The 25,177-nt window shown below is 39.5% G+C and overlaps 1 protein-coding gene across 3 annotated transcripts in view; it reads right to left on the bottom strand.

Annotated features, from left to right (window-relative positions):
• Window positions 1-25,177, bottom strand: part of ARHGAP21 (Rho GTPase activating protein 21) — a 114,553-nt gene that overhangs the window by 73,561 nt on the left and 15,815 nt on the right. For 2 of the 3 annotated variants that reach the window (XM_069859475.1, XM_069859472.1), the window contains exon 1: window positions 10,705-10,817. The exons of the other annotated variant lie outside the window; for it this stretch is intronic. In XM_069859475.1, coding sequence (XP_069715576.1) covers window positions 10,705-10,788 — 84 coding nt within the window. In that variant the 5' untranslated portion in view covers window positions 10,789-10,817. Of the gene's footprint in view, window positions 1-10,704; window positions 10,818-25,177 lie in introns of those variants that run through there. 3 annotated transcript variants of the gene reach the window in all.

Here is a 25,177-nt window from a genome sequence, read left to right as displayed (position 1 = left end):
TATTTTTGCATGCCGCCCCAAAGTCATCCTTCACACTAAACGATATTGAAAAAAAAAATAAATGCCAATTACTGTTTCATTTATGTACAGATTTAAGCTTAGGGCAAATAAATAACAAATATGAATTAGCTGCATCTACCTACATGCTCTAGCAGCTCCATAGAACATCTCTCCCACTCTCCCCCTCCACGTAACAAGATGTTACACAGCCTTGAGGCTGTGAATACTTCTGTATGCAAAGCTTCTGCCTTAAATACTACTTTTTCAAAAAATTCCTTTGCTTTAGAGTCTGCCTATATAATCTCTGACTCTTTTGTGTACACACTGTCCTCTAAAACTAACTTATGTTCAAATCCTTCCATTAAACATCCCTGTGATTTCTAATGCAATCAGAAGTACATTTTTTTATTTTCTACCTTTCAGAAATAAAAATATTACTCAGCCATGGCTAAGTGTAATCACCTCCTGTTTGCACGTCGAGCTTTATGAAGTAGAATTGAATCACTACAACGTTAAAAATAAAAGCTTCCCTGTAACAAATAATGAGTTCAAGTTGCAAAATAGAACTTTCATGCAATACAAATCCATAATACAACACTATATACAATCTATTTATGTAATTGTCAACATTTACTATGTGCTGACATGTACTTTCTATTAACAGCATTTCACTAAAACTAGTATAGACCACAACACAGCAGATCAGTGTGAAAGCGATTCAAGAGGAATAAGCCTTTTATCTACAGAGTGACACTGTAAGAGCATACCTTGGACAGAAGAAACAGGCAAGTGTCAAAGACATATCGAAGCACAGAAAAGTTTCCTGCCCCTGAACATCCCTAAGCATTCATCCATCCCTTTGCAGAATGGGCCACAGGGAAATAGATCACATTCAGCAGACTGTGCTGGACATACTGACTGGCAGTGAGACACTCAGAGCGTGAGACAGAAAGTATCTACCTTGATCCATTCTACTTCAGTGCTATACATTTTAGAGACCTGCAGGAAGGACTCAATTGCCAAACACTAGTAACTACTGTGCCTGTTTTCAGTAGGTATCAAGAGGCCAGCTTGCCATGAAGCACCTGAAACTGGAAATGAAGATGTAAATAAACCCTCAAAGCTCAAAAGATTAAACAACTGCAAACCACTCTCACCACAAGAGAAAGCCAAGATGTGGAGATAAACGAAGCCCAAGTCCTCACACACACAACAGTCAGTAGATGGCATTCACAGAGACAGATAAAACTGGTCTGGCCAGGGCCCTCTCTTCTGGAGTACTGCTAACAGCAGAAGATGGTTTGCTTTGGGAACTGGGAGTCACAGCTCTTCCATCCAGCAGCTCTTCATGAAGGCATGAGAGCAGCGAGGGGATGGAAACTGGTCTCCAGAGAAAGTCTCCTCCAACTCTGAAACACAGGGAAAGTGTCAGCTCTCAGAGTCACCAGGGGGGCCCATTCATCTCTCATGGGACACGTAGTAGGAATAGGTGAAGTGCAGGATATTTGCCAAGGCTCCCCAGCACAAACACTTCTCTCAAGTTGCACAGCTGAGAGGAATGCTTAACTGGAAAGGATAATAAAGGCAAGCAAACTGAAGAACTTAGCTAGCTCTCCAGAACAAGATCCAAATCCTTTATGGCTCCAGGTAGAAAAAAATTACTACAATGACAGGTTCCAATACCAAACAAGAAGAAAACAGAAATATGTTATTAGTGATTGTCGTAACACTAAGGGCAAGGACAAGCAATGCCATTTCTTGTGTTTACTGCTCACCTTGGTTGGTCAGGTGAGCCCTGAGCAGCCACCACCAGCAGCAAGGAGGTCTTTGTGAGCAGCTCTCCCTTACTCAGCCCTCTAACAGGTTTTGCCAATATCTATACCTAGCCGAGCCACTTCAGAACAAGGGCAAGGCAACACAGACGTGACTGTCACTGGGCAGAGTGACCACAGGTCCAGGCATCTCCTGCACAGGAGCTCACTCTTCACTACTTTAATGCACGGCTGTGGCACTGAGTGCAGCTAGCCACACTAACAGGTCCTAGGGGGGACTAACCAAAGTTAATTCAGGCATTTGGTAGGAGGCGGTCCTGGCAGCAAACCTGCCACTTTCTTTCAGGGGTGTGAATCCTACCCAGATGGAATACAGGCCTGAAATATTCTTTTAATTCAATAATGAAGGGAGTGGGTGCCTGCCTGCAGCAGAGAGCAGTGAGGACACCAATGCAGACTCTGAAACGCACTCCAGAACAAAATAACTCCACTCAATAAAGTACATAAATGATGTTCTCAAGCCAAGCCCAGGTAAGGATAAAGGCTTAATAAAATTATACAGGACCACTCCAAATGTATGAAGCCAAGTGGGAAATCTGCAGCCTTTCAAAAATAAAGTGCCCGTGCCAGCATGGCAGATGGCTGGGAGGCACAGGGAAGGAGACATCCACTGCTGCCATGCACTATGCAGCCTACAGAGCCAGCTTGAGGATGGAAGGAGAAAGACAGAGGAACAGGTGTTTCTCTGTGCCTTTGTAACTACTATTGTAGTAAATACAATCATTCAAAAGGAGAAACAGTATTTTCAAGAAAAGGATTTCAGTTCTCAAAGGCCAAGACGCACACAGAAAATAAACAAAAAAAACCTCCACACATGCAGCTTATGACACAGCTTAAACTTTCCTTACTGTGCTCTACTGTTCATGACAGGCTGCTTTGTAAAACTGCCAGCTGGTGCTCATGTCACTCTCACCACTACTCCACAAGACCTGAAAAGCAAAGCTGAAGGCTATCTACAGCAACCCTTAACTTTCCTCCCTCTCTTTAAAATGCTCACATTTATATTGCATTTTTGCCCATAAACTCAAATTCAGAAAAACAAGAAGGGTTAGAGGAAGCTTATACCTAAAAATCTCCATCTTCTTGGTTTGAAATCGACATCCTCCATCACAAGTAACTAGCTTTACACTGGTAAACCATTTGAGGATTTAGGGACCTAGGACAGTCTGAAAAAGTATTACCTTGAAAATATTGCTTCCATGTGTCTGTTCCACTGAAAGCTGTATAAATACAAGTATTTGTAGTAGCTTGTCCACATCCAAAGCTGTACTACTTTACCAAGATTCTTTTCAAAGCTACTTAAGTTCACCTCGGTTTAGATCATACCTTATACTTCCTCAGAGGAATAGCCAATTTGAAGCAGCAGCACCAAGAACCAGACTTTGAAGCACAGAGATGCAAACCATTTTTACCATGTGTTTTTGCTTATGTGTTTTATTGTGCATACTAAATGCAAACCACAAAGTTCACAGTATTAAATTCAGTCAGAAAAACATTAAAAACAAAGAAATTGAGAGCTTCCTTGTTTTCTTATAGGCTCATTAGTAAAAGCCTCCCCTCTTAACAGCTACATCCTTAAACTGGAAAGGAAGGAAACATCTGCAGGGCTGGTAACATAGAAACAAAATGTCACATGATCTTAATTTAGCTAAATTGGAGCTTTTCCTTCTTTGCTTGTTCTGTCACTGCTTGTTAAGAATAGGAACTGCTTTGTCCTCACCTTACAGTCTAATCTGGAAATATCAGAAACAGAAGACCAAGAAAGAATGTTTCTACACCTCAGCACTAAGGCAATGTTTCAGGTTACTCTATGCATGAGAAAAGAACCTTCTCAGCAGTCTGACAGAAGTTATAAAGAGCCATTTGCTGCAAGTCGCTGCCTGTCAAGGGCTGCTTTATATAGCTGCTTTCAGCCGATGGGAACTTTGTGGTAGACCCAAGAATTTAAGCCACCCCACGACTCACTCTGCTTCCTACAAACGGGCAGAGAATAATCAGAAACACCGCCAATGTCCCCAGCTAAGAACACTACTGCAAAACCAGAAGTTTCAACGATTGTACTCTTTTGCCTTCTAGAATAACGTGGACCCTATCAAACAATACAACAAATCAGGTAACGTCCACTATCCTTGTATCAGACTACTATAACACACATATTTACATATGTGAAGTATTTTGCAGAAGTCATTAAGAAAAACAAAATCACCATGCAGTGTAAAGCCCAACACACACAGACCACATTTCAATGATCAGATGCACCACAGCTTTAAGCTAGAAGTCAGCTCTGAAGCTACCTACACATTTTCTTCAGTTCACAGTTTTCTCTCCACTGTAGCCAGAGGCTATGTCTCGGGTAAAAAAATTATCAGCTCTGTAAGGGATACAGCTTAAGTTGCCCAAAATACCCAAGAAAGCACCCACCTTTCCCCAACTTCTTTGACCCTACTGCCAACCTCTGTGCCTGGACTGGGCTACTCCATGGTGCAACTACCATGGTGAGTCAAGGTCTTTGCTTTCTGGGCTCCACAGTGGGGATGAAATACGCCTTACAACTGCTCTTTATTGAATGCAGGTACAAGGCTGATCTTCTTTTACCGAACTTTTCAAAATGAACAGAACATGCTCATTCCTGCTCTAAACCCAAGAAAATTAAATCATTTAGAGATTTGCCATGCCACTACATCTGCAGAAACGCATCATAGTACCTGGTGATAATTCAAGCTGTTAAGACTTAAGATCATTAAATCCGGCTTTATTTTAGGTTTTATTTCTGTACAACAGAAACATCCCTCACCTGCCCAAGGCCAAAAAGGAAGATTGGGGAAGATCAGGCAATCACTCCTCAATGCCAAAATCCAAACTATCACCCTAAAAACATGGTGACTGCAAGCAAGCTTCCAGAGTCTGAATCTGTTTGCAGAAGATCTACTTAGGCATACAGGGAGAGTTTTAAGAACAAGTGACCTGAGAGACGAACTATTCATATCACACCTAAACTTCTTGAAAAGTTTAAAACAGAGAGCATCACTCAAAACACCACAAAACTTGCAAGACAATTGTACACATGACGATTTCTTTACATCCCCACATATACAGCTTCCCTCTTCCAAAACAACTTCTAAGTATACATGTTGAACTACCCAGTACTGAAGCTTTCTAGTACAGAGACTAATAATTAACTCCCACAGACAAACTCAACAGTTAAATACAATCCTGGTCTCATGTTTCCAGATATTTAAATTGAGCATACTACACAACATAGAAATTAAAGCCCTGTAAGTTTCAAAAGCCTTCAACTCAGAAGTGAAAAAGCTCGAATTTTATACAAAAAAAAAAAAACGAAACAAAAACAAAACAGCATACACAGATACAAAGTCACATATCCAAGCACTCAAATTTAATTACCTCAAACCTTACTTTTGTAATCTATTGTGGATATACAACAGCCGAAGAAAAGCAGCTTTTTTCAGTGAAGAACTTCACTTACAAAGACGTAATGCAGAAGTACACGCTTAAAAAAAAAAAAAAAGTCTATGAAGTCATTAATCAGAAAAAACAGAAGTTAAATCTTTCTACCCAGAGATGAGCTATCACTAAGAGGATAAAGAGGAGAAAGTTGTCCACAGGATTTTCAGTTGAGCTGCAAATCCAGAAGCTTTTGAACACTGACTTATGATGTGATCACACGCAGCCTGCATAATTCCTCCCAGTTTGCACTGAATATATCACCAAGAATTGCCATACAAATGACTAAATCCACAATTCTATCTCTGTCTGGAGATTGGGGTGGGGAAGAGAGAACCTATTTTAAAACAAATCTGTTTGCTTATTTAAGAACTACTTGTCTTTGCATGCCTATTGCTATGGCTTGAATTGCTCAGTGTTGCTGAGTAGCTTCCCTGCACTTCTGAACATTACAAAATGTTTCTCCAGCAATGAGTAAAGCCATCAGCTATTTCCTGCAATGATTTTACACCTTTTACTCAATAAAACTCAAAACATCACACCCTGTACTGCTATGAGACAAGATTTTTATCATATTCCTCCCCTCAGGCAGCAGATAAGAAGAAATAAGGGCACAGTGAGATAACATAAATATCACATTTCAAATCCATTATCAGCTGCAAATAACTCAGAAGGAATGCAGCCACCTTTGTTATTTCATCCTCCAAGTGACACATCTGGAAGACTGAAAAGTTTATTTAATGTTATTGGAGATTCTCCGAATGCAGGGAAATAGCTGCAGTGCAGCAGCTGCTGCAGTACTGCTGCATTCTGGGGCTTGGAGGCAATACAAGAGCTGGGCTCACCCTGCAACATCTCATTCTCACACACTACTTCACAGAAAATGGACTTCAATAATCAGCTCAAGTTAAAAAAGCAGAAATAAGAGATCTTGGCTGCTATGTCACCACATACTAACATACTTTCACGTACATAAATAGGCTTTGACAAGAACATTTCTCCAAGTCCAGCAACTTCAACAGTTAGGCCCACCCTATACAGTGAAATTTCACCAACTCCGAGTTTATCAATCTTTGCACAATACCTGCCTCTGGCTGAAAAATCCAAGATTTAAATATTTACACAGCCAAAAGAACATTATCATTACTTTTAGAGGTTAGGATACAATAATAAGAAGAAAAACAGAAGCCACACATTGTTCAGCAAAGAACCAATGAGAACACCACAAGACAAGACTTGCTCTCCTTGGACTAACAAAAGCCTATGGATGACTTATGCTCTTCGCTGGCAAGAAGGCAGCCTACGTTTAACCTGTCATCTACTGTTCCCTATCTAATACTCGAAAGCAAGTTATTCGTGATGCAAGGAGAAAAAAACCCAACAAATCAGTTCTATCATGTACTTTATACTATCTACCAGTAATTTTCCCAGCCATCTGAAAGTGGTATTTAGTGTTTTAGACATACTTGTTCTAGTATGTCCCACCATGGTCACAAGGTGACTAGACATATCAAACACCTAGAAAGTTCACCTACGTGCTAAAGGATGATAAAGGATGGCCTTACGAGGATAATGCAGGTAGCTCCTTCTGCATCTTGCTGAGGACAGCCCTAGTTGTGATGTTATTAACTAAAGAATATTAGTAAGTGCTTCCTCTCATTTGCTGAGGAACTCTTACTTGGACTACAGCTAGTATGCTAAGGTATGACTACAACTGCATAAATACCAGAATACAGAAAGGAAAAAAAAATTGCCCTAGCTTTAAGATGCCATCTCTCTTTTTCTTTAAAAAAAACCAAAACCAAACACACACACCCCACACTAAAAATTCCTTGCTAACCAAGACTAGACTATATTAATAATAAAATTAATCATCTATGATACTGCTGAAGCAGTGTGGTAAAGAACAGAAATCTGAACGTAAATCTACTTACAACAGTGTCCCGCAGGATACAAACTTTCTACCCGCTAGGCTCCTTCAGTAATCTGGCATTTGCAATCACACTGAAGTTCTAAATTGCCTAAGACTCCTACTCCTGAATCTACTGTACGTCCAACGACAACACTCAGAAAAAAACAGAAAAGAAGCAAGACCCTTCAGTACTTTGCAGTAACTCATTTTGAGAAAGGTGAGGAGATATGTAATGAAGCTGTCCCATGAAAGAAGAATGAAAGAAAAAATTACAAGCAATTTAGTTTATTTTTGTACTCGCAGATTACTGTGAAAGCAGAAGGCTTCTAAGTGATTATTCACAGATCATCACATGAAAGCCATCAATCCCATCCAAGGTTTGGGCTAAAAACAGTAATTCATTGATGCCAACAGAACTACACTGATTTGCATCATCTAATAATTTTATTTTAGAGGTTTCTGTTTTAGTAGAGAATACTGCCTATCCTTTGAAAACATTCTAATACACACAACAGCTTGCTGTATCAGAGTGCAAAGGGCAACTGTCTCCAGCCCTGGTAACTTTCATGCTGCACTGTGTAAATTCTTGTAAAATCTAAATTATCACGGTGGACAAAAGAAAATATTCCTGCCTCTTTCATACTTGTTCCCTTCCCTTTCTTTAAAAAAACAAACTTTGGGAAATCCTTAGAATTACTCCATAACCCAATTTGAGAAATTATTAATGACACATGCAGACTATTACGTAGGTTTGTGTTTTCTTCTTGAATATATATTTCTGATGACTCTTTAGAAGAAACTTGTTTTCCTACGAAGCATGCCTTCAACTCAGCTCCCAGACCACAAGCGGCAATTTGTCCTTCAGCATTTTGCTGTGGTCAGGATGGATGGAAATGGTCAAAAAAGCTGCATAACTTTTACTAATTCAAGGATTCCATGAGCCAAACCAGAGCTCTGCCGTGAGGTTACACTTGAGAAAGCGATGTTAGTCTCAGACTTCACAGATTACCCATCTGCTTTCTCACCAGCAGCCTCCTCGGACACTGCTAGGAGGAGAATGTGGAAAGCAATAATGATACACAAAGCAGCATGCATCTCTCACCAGGCCTGACAGCTTCCCCTTTTGCCATGGCATTTCAGTGCAGCAGGAAGAGATTCGTTGAACTGTAATATCCCATAATGAACATTCAGTGTAATTTCAAAGAAAAACAGCAGCAGCAACTCACTCAAATCTATATTTCATAAGGACTTCAGTTAAAAAAAAAAAACAAAAAACAAAAGAACACAGCAAGCAGCAATTGCATATTCTATTTCAATAATAACAACTACCAAGATCAAACAGTTCAGCAACATTTCTACCTCAAGCAGCACTCCACTACATTCCAAGCTGTATCCAAAGAAGTGTGAGCAGTAGGTCAAGGAAGGCGATTCTGCTCCTCCACTCTGCTCTCATGAGACCCCATCTTAAGTACTGCATCCAGCTCTGAGCCCTCCAACATAAGAAGGACATAGACCTGACAGAGCAAGTCCAAAGGAGGGCCACAAAGATGAGACGGCTGGAGCACCTCCCACATGAAGATAGGCTGAGAGAGCAGGGGTTAATTCAGCCTGGAGAAGAGACAACTCCACAGACACCTTATAGCAGCCTTCCTGACAGTACCTAAGGCGGGGGGGGGGGGGGGGGGGGGGGGGGGGGGGGGGGGGGGGGGGTAGGCTACAAGAAAGCTGAAAAAGATATTTTTACAAGGGCACATAGGGACAGGATGAGGGTTAATGTCTTTGAACTGAAAGAGGATAGATTGATGTTAGATAAAAGAGAGAAACTCTTCACCTTGAGGGCAAAGGCGCTGAAACAGGCTGCCCAGAGAAGCTGTGGATGCCCCCTTCCTGGAGATGCCCAAGGCCAGGCTGGATGAAGCTCTGAACAGCCTGGTCTAGTGGAAGGTATCCCTGCCTATGGCAGAGGACTTAGAACCAGGTCATCTTTAAAGTCCCTGCCAACCCAAATCATTCTATGATTCTGTAAGTACTCAAATAATTTCAAGTATATTGATCTAAGGCTTGTTTTTTTCTTTCCAGCTTGGTAAGACTGAATTTTTAGGTTATGTGAACTCTGTTCTGGGGGAGGAGACTGGTTGGGCTGCCTTTTTGGTGGGTTGGTTAGGGTTTTTTAGGCTGGTTTTTTTTGTTTGTTTGAGATTTTTCCAAATCTTTCACTTCAATCTGCTCAAAAAACAACCCCCCTTTCCCTTTTCCTTAGTTATATGAAGCTCATTTTTAAACTTCACAGGACGGAGCCAACCTTTTTTTATTTCTTCTTGATTTCTTAAGTATGAGACATAATTGTTACACTGAATTTGCCTATACAGGTTAATTCCTAAGTATTTGTAAACAATGAAGCTTCTGTGACAATTAAGAGTGTAAGAGAACGGCTCAAGTTTCCTCTGTTGTTCTAAATATAACCAAATAGACTTCTTTAACCTACAGCATGCAGGAGATGACTCAAAAAACCCAGACATTCTGAATCAGCTTTTGCATCATTTAAAAAAAAAAAAAAAAAGGCACAAAAAGCAAACAAGCAAAAACCCACCACACAGCAATGTGTTTTCCTGATTAAGAAGTTTCAGTACAGACAAGACAAAAACGGGCTGCCTGTATTTAGAATGACATTGTTTAAAAGGACTTCTGTGGATGGTAGTAATATTTTTTTAATCACCTGCCTCTAGTTACCACATTGAACCATAACTTTTATAAGAAGTGCTTACCCTTCTCTTGCACCTCAGAATAATAAAATAAATTTTCTTCAGTAACTTGCTGAATATTATTTGAGAAATACAAACAGTATTACAACAGCACAGTACGATTTAAAAACCTTTAAGTGGATTCTATTTTAAAACATTTCCATTCAAAATCCAGGCAGGTTTGGGGGTACCCCCTCATTCCGTCCCCCTCCAGTTCTGGAGCAAGTCAATCAATTAGATTTAAATCTGTCTGTATTAAGAACTGAATAACACTCTGTGGAAATTTATTTTAACCTGTATGTTTAAAACAAAATATGTAACAAACATCCCCATATACTATTTTTTATTATATTCATGAACAAGCATTTTGAAACAGCCAAGATGCTCGAGTCCTTTTAAAGCAGGAAAACAAATCAGCTTTATATTTATTAACAATGCAGTTTATCCTGGCATATCTGTCTCTTCCTGTATGTGATAATTTATCTTTTTGTGCAATTCATGATGTAAAACCTCTTGATGCTTAGAACTCCAAGAGAACAATCTAAAGTACTCGAAGTGTTAAAAAAATCATGCTTTATTTGCTTAATAACTCCAGAAAACTCCTTATTAAATGGCAACATTACTAATAAATCCTCAGTAGGACTGGGGGTGGGGAGAAGAGATAAACCAGAGCCTTTTTTTCACTTATACCAAAATCTAATTCCCTTATGCTATATAAATCATTAAAATACATAAGGATAAGAAAACAACAAACCTGACCACTCCACGCACAATACAGGTTACATATGAAACTCCACTTGTGATTGATCACGCAGTCCAAAATCCTGAACTGGGCCATGTCTTGCTATAGCGCAGACTGCTGCTGTGTTTGCTCTGACTCAGCTTTTGCCTGGGTGATCCTCAAGGATATGAGAGCTATGCAGCAATGACATTCAGGAACAAGGACCTTCCTTCCTCCTCAGGCTCCCTTCCCACCCTAACCATGTGTCAAACTCAACATGATAAGCTGACACAACAGCATAACGTTCTTCAACATAATACTTCCGAAGCTGCCAAATTATGCATTCTTGGGAAAAGGGGAAATAAGAACATCCTGAGAAATCTCACTGAAGTGAACACAAAGGCACTCTCAAACTGTGCTTATTCTCTATTTTTTCCCCCATTCATTTTTGCTGCTGCTGAAACCACTCTGGATATCAACAACTCAGTAATAATTCAAACTGTATGAATCTTAAACTTGCATAGGCATAGTTGTGACAATGGCTTCTGTGTTTTCATGTGATCCAAAAGCTCAGAGCTCCTATTTTAAACACAGCACAATATAAGCAACTTTGAAATTCACAGTTTTCAGAAAAGTTACATGAGTTCATCTACTTTGGGTTCTTAAATGGCACATTCCTCTATAAATCTATCACAGTATTAGCATTGCATAGAAATATTGACTGCCTTTTGTAATGAAGAATTACAGCCCTATTGATAGGGAAATCTAACATGCAACACCAGAGGGTTCCTGAGAAATTGCAGAAATACTGGAAAAGTTTTTCTTCCTTGACAGATTTTTTTTTGCAGTCTGCAAACAACCACCCTATTTCAGCACACACCTCACCTTCTGTCTCTTTACTGCCTACCTTGTACTCCCTCTTCCCCTTCAAAGCTGAAATTCAGAAATAATATGTTAATAGAGGTAATATGTTGCCACAGAAACATACACATTTTATTTTATGGTTACTTGAACTATTAAGAGTGGTCACAGAAACAGTAGCAATCTGCAGTTTAAACACCACAATTAACTAACAAATGCTTCAGAAACAGAGGAGGCTTTATCTACCAAGTGCAACCAACTATTTATAATTAGGATGCGTTATTTGCTGAAAGTATGTTTGAGGTCCCAAGCATCTCTAGTGACAGAAGAAGGAACCCAAACCTTCTGACCTGAAGCCAAAAAACAAGGAGAGATAGGGCCACAGAAAACGGGCCTCAGGGTCCCCGCATTCCCAGACTCAGCTGCTCCTTCAGTAAGAGCAGAATAAGGATAATAGAGGAGATGACATGCCCAGAAGAGCAGCCTTCTGTTTGCATCAGCACTCATGCTGTGTCTCAAGGAAGAACATCTGTGAGAGGAACACTTTTCTATCTTGACAAAGCATGGAGGAAATGGCTACAGGGACAGGAGGCAAATTTGCCCTTTGGTTCAGCAGTGGCCAAATGACTGAAACTTGTTTCAAATGTGAAAGAAAATCTGTGCTATAAAAGCAACCTGGAAATAAAACAAATATGAACAAGAGGGCCAAACAAATGGTGTGGACAAAATGCAGCTTGTCACCCTGAAACAGTCATACAAATAAGGCCTTTTTTGTTTTAACCAAACCAAAAATCTTGTTCGGATTTCTGATGCCAAGAGCCTGGGGAATTAAAGCCAGAGTCCAAGCCAGTCTCTTCCCTTCTCACCAACGTAAGTACTCTGCAAACTTCCAAGACAGAGCTGTGTACAACAAATCTATTGTGGTTCATTTTAAGGTGCACATGGCAGAGGTTCTCTACGATTCTTGCAACACCTAATTACGAAAAAAAGAACAGTAGTACCAGAACAATATAGCACAAAATGAATGTGGTCCCAGAAAAAGCACTTAAAGAAGGCAATTAAACAGCTCGAGACACTAGAACAATAAAAACTTCTCTTCCAAGTTAAATGGTCTGCACTGAAGCAGCCTGTGCAGACAAGGGGGGAGAAGAAATGTCCTGCGTAGCAACTGTTACTAGGTGGAGCAGATACACTTCCTCACAACAGACATCATAACTATCCAAGTCTGAGAAATCTTGGAGAGGGAGGATGTTTGGGAAGGTCTTACAGAGTGGGCTGTTACTGCAAAGCTGCTGGAGCATAATGAGGCAGCAAAGTCTCCAGGACAGGAACACTGGAACGAGGAAGGACCCGGCACCCTGCAGAACTGGCAGCAGGGATGCTGGCAGAACACTTGTGGCAGCCTACACATGGTTGGAAAAGCAGCCTGGCACAGATTAGTTGCACTGTGGAAAAATGTTGTAATCAACTAAATAAGGTGAAGGGAAGAAGGGAAAGGAGAGCTGGAAAATTAAAAGAGAAGACTGTGTTTTGTACTTAAGATCAACCATGTTCTTTTTAAACTATATTTTAGTACAATTCTGCAGTGGTCAGTTTCATTATCAATTATCAACTTATTCCTTTTGAAGTACTTAAACTCCTAATGAAGTATTCAACGTAGTATATTAAAAGTCTCCAAATGTTCAGTACAATATATTACAAAAAAAAAATAATAAAAGAGTCAGTTAAACGTCAGAATCAAAATTGGCCAACTCTTCTCATAAAATCAGCAACCATTATTAACATGTTACATTCTGCCATTTGTCTTCAGATGTGTTTTAAGGAAATTCTAAAGCCATTTGCTTTCCCCTCCTCCAATCTGGCTAGTGCTTATATCCACTGAAATTAATGCTGAAGTGTCTACTGCAGATAAAAACACAAGTACAATAGAGAAGTAGGACAAAATTTTCAGAAACAATCAGTTTTGGCCTGACAGCTGCCACCAAATATCCGTATCAAACTGCTTGTGAATTCTAGTAAGCATAGAATCAGGTGAGGACCAAAGGCTTGAGTCTTTACTGAGGCCCCTTAGGTAAAAGGAGTAGCTCAGAGACTGCTGCAAGAGTAGTACTTTCAAGAGTATGCTGCAGTTATTGCTGATTCTCAAAATTTTCCTCTGTATGTGTAAATTTTATATGCTATTACCAAAAATAGTTTCTGATAACCTTCAGTTAGCTTGACAATTGCTCTCGCATTTACAAGAGAATCCCCTTCCTGGTACAATATTAAATCAAATTCCACTAGCTTGGCACTCCTCTCCTCTAACTTTGCCTTCTCTACTGTTAACATATTTTTCGGAAGACCTTATTTATTTCTCCTATGTGTGGTTACTATGCATAGGAGATTCAGCATAGAACACTCTTGTGCAGGCGCATGAGAACTGATGGTAACGCCTTGAAGTAGGCATATAATAAACTAGAGAATGACACGAGGACGTCAATGTCTAATTGACCAAAGAACTCCTTGTCATACAGTGAGCTTTGACTGGAAAAAAAATTACATCCAGGTTTTGAAATTCTACAGCTCGTCAGTTTTCCTCCCCCTAAAATAATGAAGGGATCACTTAAAATTCCAAGAGTACAATAAAGCTGAAGCTCAGTTACACGATTTCTTAATTAAAAAAGTAAGAGCCTGTCCAAAGCATTATGTCCTCACAAGGACTGCCTGCCACAGAGCATAATGTCTTCCCCTTAAAAAAATACAGGTTTGGGATCTCAATATTTTGAGGAGATTAAGCTAAAAACAAGTAAGAAACAACTTCCTCAGCTCATTATTTCTCAGAATTTGTCAGTCTTGTAAGCAAATTTTGGAAGGGTAAAAACAAACAGTAAAAATATGTCCCTCAAGTATCTAAACTTCTACCTAAAAACTGCAGTGAGCCTTCTGACACAGAAAACACAGCTAATGGTCACAGAAAGGAAGGGCTTCCATTTCCTAACGACTCCGGATACCTTTTGTAAATGAACAAATATGCAAGCCGTACACAAGGGTCAATCACATTTTGAGCACACTGAGGCACGTCCCAAAATGATGCCATTCAGAACTTAGAGCATCAGATTCTTACAAAGAGTAAACCCTTTCCTAAAGAAAACCTTGTTGTCCTTATTAAGCTAATTCTAGTCAGGAATAGTGATTACCAAGACTAATTGACTTATTAATAATCCTTCTACTAGAGAACATACCCATCTAAGAAGGCACCATGAATCTTTATATATATTAATGCATAAAAATGACTCTTCTAAGGTTATCTTTTAAGAGTCAGGCATGGAAAATGTACTTTAGTAAAGCGGCGTGGCCAGCAAGTCCAGTGGGGATATTCTTCCCCTGTACTCAGCACTGGTGAGACCGCTCCTTGAATACTGTGTTCAGTTCTGGGCCCCTCACCACAAGAAGGATGTTGAGGCTCAGGAGCATGTCCAGAGATGAGCGACAAAGCTGGTGAGGGGGCTGGAGAACAAAGTCTTACGAGGAGCGGCCAAGGGAACTGGGCTTGTTTAGCCTGGAGAAGAGGAGGCTGAGGGGAGACCTTATTGCTCTCTACAACTACCTGAAAGGAGGTTGTGGAGAGGAGGCAGCTGGCCTCTTCTCCCAAGTGACAGGTGATAGCACAAGGGGGAATGGCCACAAGCTGTGCCAGGGAAGGTTCAGACCATATATCAGGAAAAATTTTTTCACAGAAAGGATCACTGGACACTGGAACAGGCTGCCCAGGGAGGTGGTTGAGGCATCATCCCTGGAAGTATCTAGAAGACAGGGTAGACAAGGTGCTCGGGGATATGGTTTAGCAGCAGATAGGAATGGTTGGACTTGATGATCCAAGAGGTCTTTTCCAACCTAGTGATTCTATGAACCCAAGTCCTATTACAAGCAAACCTAGTTACTACTTCACCTATCGAGAAATCGGCATGTTTGGAGACAGTAACAGGAATTTCAGCAGCACTACTGCCAATATAGCAGCAAAGGCTTTGTTGCACTCTGCAATGAGTGACTAATGTTTTCTTCTTTTTACTGACATTTTAATTACTTAAAAAAATAAAACAAAAGCATAAACACACACACACACAAGCAACAAATACCACCTTCACTGGTTCCTCCCTCCTTTCACATTAGTGAAGATGCTTTTCAAATCTGGAAAGTAATTCTTTTCCACCTAAAGTTAAAAAGTCCTAGGAAGAACAGATTTCATTCACCCTTGTTCTCTGAATTACAGAAGAGATTCAGTACTTCTCTTTGCAACCACTAGAACAGTGCTCTTTGCTACCATTAACCGGAGTCATACACAGTGACTAGAATTTCAAGAGCAGCTGAAATATATTTCAGAGGTTACCAACAAGGTGTGGACTGATAACGATGACTGAAGCTCCAGAGGAAGTCTGGCTTGTTTTAAATAAATTAAAACTAAGAAGTGCACAAGAACAAAAACGAAAAGCATGTCCAAAAAAAAACCCAAAAAAACCCAGAGTATTTCCATTGCTCCGCTCACAAGACTGACAATGAGAAAAGTTCCTACAAACTGAGTCAAGAGCAGGAAAAGGCTGAAGTATGATTTCCATTCCAAATTCTTTCCTATCATCGGAATTGGCACAAAAAGCTATGAACATTAAAAAAAGGAAAAAACAGTGAATACAAAAACCACCTCTCTCCATGTGAAAAAAAAAAAAAAAAAGATCTGGACTGTTTCCTTCCCCGCACATGAACTTCTTTTTCAGACACAACACAGCTAATAGAACTGGAAACACAGTAGATATCCTTAAGGTGAAAAAATGCACCCCTAGAACTGGCATAGTACAATTTCAGCCTGTTTAACACGTTCCTACGAGTTTGCTACAACTCTACTAGTAGTCCATGTGCTGACAAGCAAAGGAAGTACACAAGATTTACCACTCTTCTATCAAAAACTAAGAGCAAAAGAACATAACTGAATTAGTGTAACTGCCATTTCTCTTCTACATGAATGTGACTTATAATTTTAATCAACATATAAGCTCATTAAATGTATCGATCTTATTTTGTGAACATACATACCCCTCCATCCCCCAGACAAATTCAAAATATCAAAATCATAGAAAGAGAGTTGTTCCGGTAACATTTTAAAGGCTCCTGCAGAGTGAAGTACTCATCAGTTTGGCTCTTTAAGTCTTCAAAAATCCTTTTATATCCATCCTCAGACAACTTTGCTGCCAGCCTGGTTGCTTCCAAGAAGGACATAGTAGAGCAATATTGATCTGTCAAAGGCTAGAATTATAACAGATAGAAAACCCCTTTTCAGCTACCAGTTCACGAGTTAAGCTGAAGTACTGCCCACTTCCTTGGATTTTAGCCTCTGCCATTTTCAGTGGCTTGTCTGGCATTTCCTTACTCTAACCAACTTCTGTATAGGATATTATACAAGATGCTTTTTCTCTCCCCCTCTATTAATCCATTCAGTTCCAAATTCCTTCCTTTGTTTCAGAGAATAATCAGGTAACCAGATAAGAACTGACTTTATACTAACCTCAGCTACAGGAAAGTATTATTTCGTATGTTGTTTCATAAAAATGAATATATTGGAGAAGAAAGAACATACAAGCCCCCAAACTGAACTGCCTAGTAAGGCAGCTGACAATCTTTAAAAACTGGAAGCAAGCTTCTACCACTGTTTAATTTAAGAAATGCAGAGCCATATTTAGTGGAGATCAGATAATAGAAGCAACATGCACTGTTAGGCAAACCATGCTTCTGTGATACCATTACAAACTTCTGTAACCTTTACAGTGTCAATGAGATCAAACTCATGAGAATGCAGACATTTCTCAAGCTGTCATCACTATTACCTACAGCTCTGCGTTTCACAAGAGCAGATCGCTTGTTTTCCACTTGCAAGTTCCTGGATGACAAGAGAAAGACTGCGTGCTCCTGTGGAAATCCCTCTGTCTGACCAAGTGTCCAAACAACTGCATTGGTTTTGTCTCAGTGTTCACTTGCTCTCACTATCCTCCATTTTACATGTCAGAGGATGAAAAAGCAAGATCAAGAAAAACTAAAAATAAGTGTTTTCTTCCATCAGTCAGAAGCAATCCACTGGCAGAGCAAGAAAGGAACCATACAGAGCTCTGTCAGAAAGGTAAGCTCCAACAGAAAGACTAAGGTCTAATCTTAACTACAATTAAGAATTTCCTAGTGTCTCTTTCATTTAAGTTGTATCGCTGACTGAACTGACAAAAACCCAAACCCTAAAAATCAATTTTGGCACACTGGGAAACGTACTACATAGCATTACTATTCTTACATTTCACAGAATATCTTTAGTATGCTATTCTAAACATACAGGGGTTTTTTTCCCCATGAGTATAGTGGAGTAATAAAAACATGTTAATGTAAAACTATGTTACCCTTGCAGATGGTCAAACTCTAGAATATCAAGCTTTGCCACCTGCACTATCAGAGCACTACTTTTAATGATGAAGAAATACCTTGGTTCACAAGGTATTTCTACACTATTTATGTACATCCTTACCTTTCCTTGTGCCTTTATAGTATCCTATCATTTACATTTCCTTTGCTGCTCCAAATGCATCCAATTTTGAAAAAAAAACCTCAATCAAACATGAAAAAGGCAGGTGACCATTCTGCCTCCATTCCAACACAGAACACCTGAGTAAGACTCAAACATGCGTACACAACTTTACGCTGAGTATCCGTTCTTCAAGGTGTTAGATTTTAGAATTAAAATCTAAGTTGGTGTTAGAATAGCTCGCTTGAAATTCAGGTAATTATCACAGTCACAGTACACATCCTAAAAACTCCAGAAAAAAAAGCTGAAAGTGAGCATCACACACAGTCAGTGGGTGCATTCCTTAACACCTTGCTGAAAGGTTCCCATCACAGCTCTCAGGGCAAATGCCCTGGAGGCAGCTACACCCCAGCCAGCAAGGCCCAGGCTTGCTCAACACCCTCCTCAGCCACTTCTGCCACCGCACTAAATGAAATCACAAAATACTCTTAAAAGAAGCCTTTCTCCTGTTCTCATCTGTGATCTTGTTAATTTAAGGCTTGAGTAGATCTCACACATTTTGAGTGCTATTCAAATGCTACACAGAAGGGTGCCATGTGGAAGCACTATTAGCACCAAATCATTCAGTGCAGTTTGAAGCCCAAGTTTCCTTAAGTATCACAGCAGCACCGCTACTTCCAAGCGAGTTTTAAAAACATGACATTTTAAAAATATCACTTTTTATAGGTGGAGAATTTATGAAAAGAGGGGCCTTAAGAGAACACCACTGACTGGAAACCTACAGCTTGCTGAGGAGGAAAACAAGAATCATCCACCAGCACATTTGTTCCTGCAGTTGTATGGACAACGGACATAGATTCTAAGCCACTGCATTACCAATGAGCAACATTCTTCACATCTGCACTTCCACTTTTATTTTGTATGGGGATAAAGTGTAAATATAGCAGCTAACATATGCTACCAAATAAAGCTACCGCATGCTAATTCTCAAACTTGTCAGACCACTTCTTGTATTGATTACAGTCAACATAATGCAGCACAGAGAACTCCTATCACACTCTAGCTACATAACACAGCAGAGGAACAAGTATCAGCACTTGTCACTCTTAAGTGAAGAAGACTTCAATACAAACAGCTTGTTAACTAATACAGCTTGGTGGCTGTTACAGCTAGGCTTTCTCTTCTGACTGCCCCCAAATTTTACAAAGTTGCACAGTGCCAGAGGTCAGTCTAACATTTTGATGGAATTTATTGACATCATCCTCTTCAGATGAAGCTGAGATACCTCAAACAAAACCAAACAAGAAAACCAAACCAAAACAAAAATCACTGCACATCAGATTTACAAATAAAATTTTAGTTTAGAACCTGTAACCTTGCTTCCAATGTTGTGTTTTCAGAGATTCAACGTCTAGTCATTACTTTTTAAAAAGAACTCAAAGCTCAAGCTCTACAAACTCCACCTTACTAGTAGTCTCCCCAGGAAATTTAACCAATAGGAAGAAATTTTAAGAAATCCAAATTTTCCTTAAGTTTCTCCATCATTTTTTCCACGTAGACCAAGCCCAGTTTTGCAACAACAGTGCTATCAAATCAGTCATCTAACATATTCTGAAACTAACTTTAATCACTTCTAGCATTATTTTGTTGTGCGCTTGATCAAAGCTCTCCCCCCACCATTGTGCAAGTTTCCACCCTTTCACTACAGCCTTCATTCATTCGATGGTTGATTTGAGATGTATTTTTCTCTAAGTCAAATAAGTTAACATATTTTCCAGCCACTTTTGGAATTCTAAGAAGGCTTAAGGGGTATTTTAGAAACAAATTAAACACATGAATTTGCTACATTAGTAGTACAACTGACTTTGGTCTCGCACAACTTGTAACTCCCCTTCATCTTCTTTCCTCCTCCTGTCAGATCACCTGTTAATTAAAGAATGAGGCTTTTGGCTACACAGCAGTCACTTGCATGTTCACTAACTGGCCACCAAAGCTCCCCCACCTCACCTTCACTGCAAATCATTAACCTGGGCTTCTCTTCAATTCAGCCAGTTGTCCAAAACTTCCAGACACTTCATTATCTAGGAGAGTCTCTTCCCACCTTGAAATTTAACTGAAAATGGCCAAGGAGCTCAAGTGTAATGGCAGAGGAGGTAACAGATAGGTAAGTTGATGACATGGACATAAGAAATCAGATTCAAAATTTTTACTTCCTTTCAGCATTATATTACCTGCTTCCTACCACATCTTTTGCCTGAAGAACACAGGCCCTGCATTTTCATCTATATTGTGTTGCATTCCTTCAGCATGCAGTTGTTGTAGCAAAAGCTACATTCCATAGCTTATTTTTGGGGGGGAATAAGCCACCCTCTACTCCATTCACACTTTTTCCATAATCCTATAGGATCTTCATTCTCAGATTGTCCTACAGAAACGCAGAGAATGTGATCTCATCAGAAGTAGAAAAGAAACTTGCAGAACTGTAGGTCAGTGCTTTTAATATATTTCAATCCTGTAACGCTCATGTGAATTATTTAGAAAAGCCACACAAACTCATGAAAAAAAGTATGAATACAAGTGGACCAATAAACAATTTTTTTCTGACCAACATTCATTTTCCAATAGGTTAACTTCTATTTTTCCCGTTTTCTATATATCTGTAAGGAAGAACAAAAAAAAAAAAAAAGCTGAAAAAAAGAAAGAATTGTGTGTTTCTGTAGTCTAGAAGTTCAAATTCACAGAACACAGGCATATCAGCAATGGACAGACCTGAGCACATAGTACAGAAGAGCAAAGCACTGACCAGGCAGATGCTAAAAGCAGCAATACATTATGCTGCAGAAAGAAGTACTGCCAAAATCCCACTTATTTCTAGAGTTCAGACGACTGAATATATTTTTAGACAGGATAAGAAAAACACTATGTAAAATCAAGCATTACTACAATATGTGTCTAAATTATCAAAAGCACAGAAGCGAGGTATCTGAATTTGTCCATATGTAAAAAGCAGGAAAGAGACTCGACAATACTTAATTCTTTCATGCACTAGAATTTAAAACCTTTTTTATTTCTTAACCACAGGACAAGAAATTTTTATGATAAAAACAAACAGTATGCAAAATACTCCTGCCGCACGGGTAAAGCCCTGTTTCTCCTCAACTAGAAAAACTGCCCTATTACATTTACAGAGGAAGTCAATGGCTTCACCCTCTAGCCTCAAAATTTCAATTACACTGTGAACCCAGGGTAATTTTTTAGTGGTTACCACTAAAGGGAAATACACCGATTGCAAAAAACCACAGACTGAACTCACTTTGCTCTGCAGGGATGATATCTAAGTAGATCTTAGAAATAACGTATCGCTGAGAAATACACTGTTAAACCTCACTTTGCTGGCGGTATAATCCATCCTTCCAAAACTCAAAAAAAAAAAAAAACCAAACCAAAAAAAGAAAAAACAAATGTCAGTGCATTCTCTGAACGATAAAACAAATAGAATGCTATATCTGCATCAAAGTAGGTGGCATCTTAAAAAAAACAGAATTTTGCTCATATTAGCATGTTTGCTAAAACACACATAATCCATTAGCATTTAAAAAATATTTACTAAGAAAGTATCACTTCTCAAATGATCACTCAAGTCTAGATGAAAAGCCTACACTACACGTCTAGAAGCCACAGGGCTTGGCCAACCTAACAGCTTGCTGCTTGACTCTTTAGGGAACCACTACAGCCCTGCAAAGGCCAGGACTCCCTGGAAAGGACAAGGACAGCACAGCAGTGTATTTAAAAAAACAAATAAATATATATATATTGTAGCAACAGGATAGAAGCCCACAAGTCACTAAAAGCCACAGACTGCTGCGAACAGCCACCAGAAACACGACCAGAGCTCAGAGAAAACGGAAAGAAAACTTCCATCTGGTCTCTGAGCAGTAGAGAACTTTGTTCTGTTCATAAAAATGAATAAATAAAAGCCCTCTAATTATAGAAGAAAAGACTTATTCTATTCTAGTCAGCAGGGACTGGAGATAGATTGAGTTAGAAGTTAAGGTAAAGTAACAATTTTGTTTTCCTATCAACTTTCTATAGAGAAGAAAACTGCAAAATCTCACTTTTTTTTTAGCATAAAAATATTTTAGGGTGATCACTATTATGAGAAGGTACAAACAGAGCCATACCAAAACTCTGGCCAACAGTTCTACCCCACCAAGTTGAGAGCTATTCACAAGTCCATCTCCAACACTGCACACAAACATCCATGCAGCTCTAACATTATCTTGAAACCATCAGCAGCATTCACTGAAGTATTCTCACTAATAAACAAAGAACAAACATGGTACCTGTAGTATGATGGCCTAAGTCATATCTCCACCACTGATATATCTTGATGGCATTCTCAGAAGCACGCTCATCTCAAATTCATCTTTCATACTCCTTATTCTTGAGATCTTAACAGAAGAGAATGATTTACACTAAAAAGCTAAAGCAAAATGAGAGAAACGGAGGGCTTCCAAGAACTTAATTTGAAATACAATTTCTGGAATTCCTTGACATGAAGATAACCTAAGAAAGAAGCTTCTAGAAAGCAGACTTGTACCTTCACTTTACTCAAGTACTGATCCTGCAAAAAGGTAGCTAATGCAAGAGCCACACAGATAAAACAGCTCCTCCCAAGAAAGTCAGCATGATTCCAATCTTATTTTCCTTAGCAAAATTTCCTTAAATAAAGTTAGGTGATAAAAAGAAACTGTAAATATGACCTGATCATCACCCTAATCATCACTGTAGTCAAAAGTCATGTTGCATGATGAAAAGCCATCTCCTCTTCAGTCATCACACTGACATTCAAAGCAGACTTAAGATCAAGATGAATCATCCGTCGTTTTTTTTCTTACGCCTGAAACACCTTAATCTCAGACATCACTCCCAGATCCAGAATAGCACAGTACTGCCAGGCTTTAGACTATACTAAAAAGTTTAACTTCATGATGTACTCACAGGTGGCCCTCAGAGGGAAGGGTGAAGGAAATCACACTGCGAGAGGGACAGAGAATGCAGTGTTTTGCAGTGAATTCAATTCCATTTTCTCAGTTTCTAAAAAGAACTCTACAGGATCAGATAGGTGTCCTCTCCCAGCATTATGGCCTCAAGAAGCACCAGGGGAGGTTCAGACTGGACATCAGGAAAAAATTCATCAAAATCATTATTGAGCACTGGGACAGGCTGCTCAGGGAAGCAGCTGAGTTACCATCCCTGGAGATATTTAAAAGACTGGTAAATTAAGTGCTGAGGGACATGATTTAGTAGTGGACAGCTATGGTTGGGCTTGATGATCTCAAAGATCTTTTCCAACCCAGTGATTCTATCACCCTGTAAACCTACTAAGAAATATCTGTTTTTCTTAGAAAGCACAGGCCAGTATGGGTTTTACAATGGGTCAAAACAGATGGTTATTTAGAGAAGGAACACACAGCTTTAATCACTGTCACTGGAGACTACTGACAAAGAGGCTGCTCAGGTCTTTGCACAGTCAAGTCCTACAGTCTCCAGTGCGGAAGGTTCCAGAGCTTCCCACAACTGGTTCCAGCGCTTAACCACCCTCAAGGAGAAGTTTTTCCCCTTGTATTCGTCCAGAGTTTCCCTTAGTGCAACTGTTCTCTCTTGCCCTTTCACTTCACAGCAGCTGAAGACCTCAGCCAGCTGCCCCCCAGTCTTCCCTACTCCAGGCTGAGCAAAGCTGGCGTCACCAGCCTCCTCCGCAGGCAGGCGCTCCAGCCCCTAAACACCTTCCCTCTCTCCAGTTTCTCCTGTCTTGTAGGCATGGCACCGTATTCTGGGAGGAACCTCCATAGTGCCAAACAGATGGGGAATGACACCAAAATGTTTTAAAGATGATGGAGTACAAGTGTTGTGAACAGTAAGTGTGACCAACTATATAACTATGCAACAAACTATGTTACACAGGTACAACAGTTACACCACCAGCATTACTCACAATAGTAGTGAGTACTTTTTCCTTTGTTGACTTGTTTCAAACATACCCTCCCTCTAGCACTGTAAAACGAGCACACAATTCCATAGCCTTTCTCAGGTATTTTAGCCACTGAAGGAGGAAGTCTTTTGCCACATACTAAACAATGGGAAGAAACCCCAGCAGCGAGGGAGGTAAGGGTTTAATAGGAAGAGGACAGGTTGAGTAGGATGAGAGAGTGATCCTCATTTTTAGGTTGCCCAGCAGAAGTGATTGACAACATAAAGGCACTCAAACTTAAGAGGAAATAATAGTTACATGTTAAAAACCATCCCTCTGTACCAAATACAAAACACAAAGTATATTATGAATAATATAGTTCTCTTTCTGCAAAAGCTGGATAGAGTCATGGGTCAAAGTTTTTTTATTATTTTTTAACTAAGGAGTTCTGGGCTACAATGCAACACAAACGAAAAAGATTAAAAAATCCCACCTTTAAAAGCTCCTAGCAAGTATAAAATAAACACACTAACACTTAAAATCTCAAAAGAAAGTGCTAAAAATTATAAATCTGATAACCTAAGGCAGAAATCTAATGCATAAACCCAAGAAAGAGCACATAGGCCCACCTGAACCACCATACATCAACAAACTAAAAAGCTGTGTGCTCATCAACAGATCTTCCGTATGGGTAGGAGCACACCACACCAAATGCTATCAGAAAGTTCTAAGCAGTCTACAAGACCTATATTCAAACACTGAAACTAATGTGTCGGTGAAACCTAATGAAATAACAGCTTCAAGAAAAACATATCATTTTAACAAGCAAGTCCTAAATCAATTGTGATGTATCAGTTATCAGACTTGTGTCAGTGCTCAGGGGAGGATTGATATTACAGCCAAAAAATCCTATCAAATATTCTCCAATTCCAAGATTAAAAAAAAAATAAAAATTAAAGAAAACAAGCATAGCCGAATGTGTGAAATACAGGAAAAAAAGACAACCACGCTAGCAGAAACCAAGAAACAACCAGGAGGTTTATTAATGGAAGACTATGGGTTGACTACGTAACAAACAGCAAGCCACACAAATTAAATACAGAGTTGCTTCTATTTCAGCAGAAAGTCCGCCTTGTTAT

Source organism: Phaenicophaeus curvirostris, chromosome 6 (assembly GCF_032191515.1).
Source record: "Phaenicophaeus curvirostris isolate KB17595 chromosome 6, BPBGC_Pcur_1.0, whole genome shotgun sequence".
NCBI classification, from domain to species: Eukaryota; Metazoa; Chordata; class Aves; order Cuculiformes; family Cuculidae; genus Phaenicophaeus; species Phaenicophaeus curvirostris.
The sequence above is the reverse complement of the archived record's forward strand: the minus strand, read 5'-3'. Positions and strand labels throughout refer to the sequence as shown.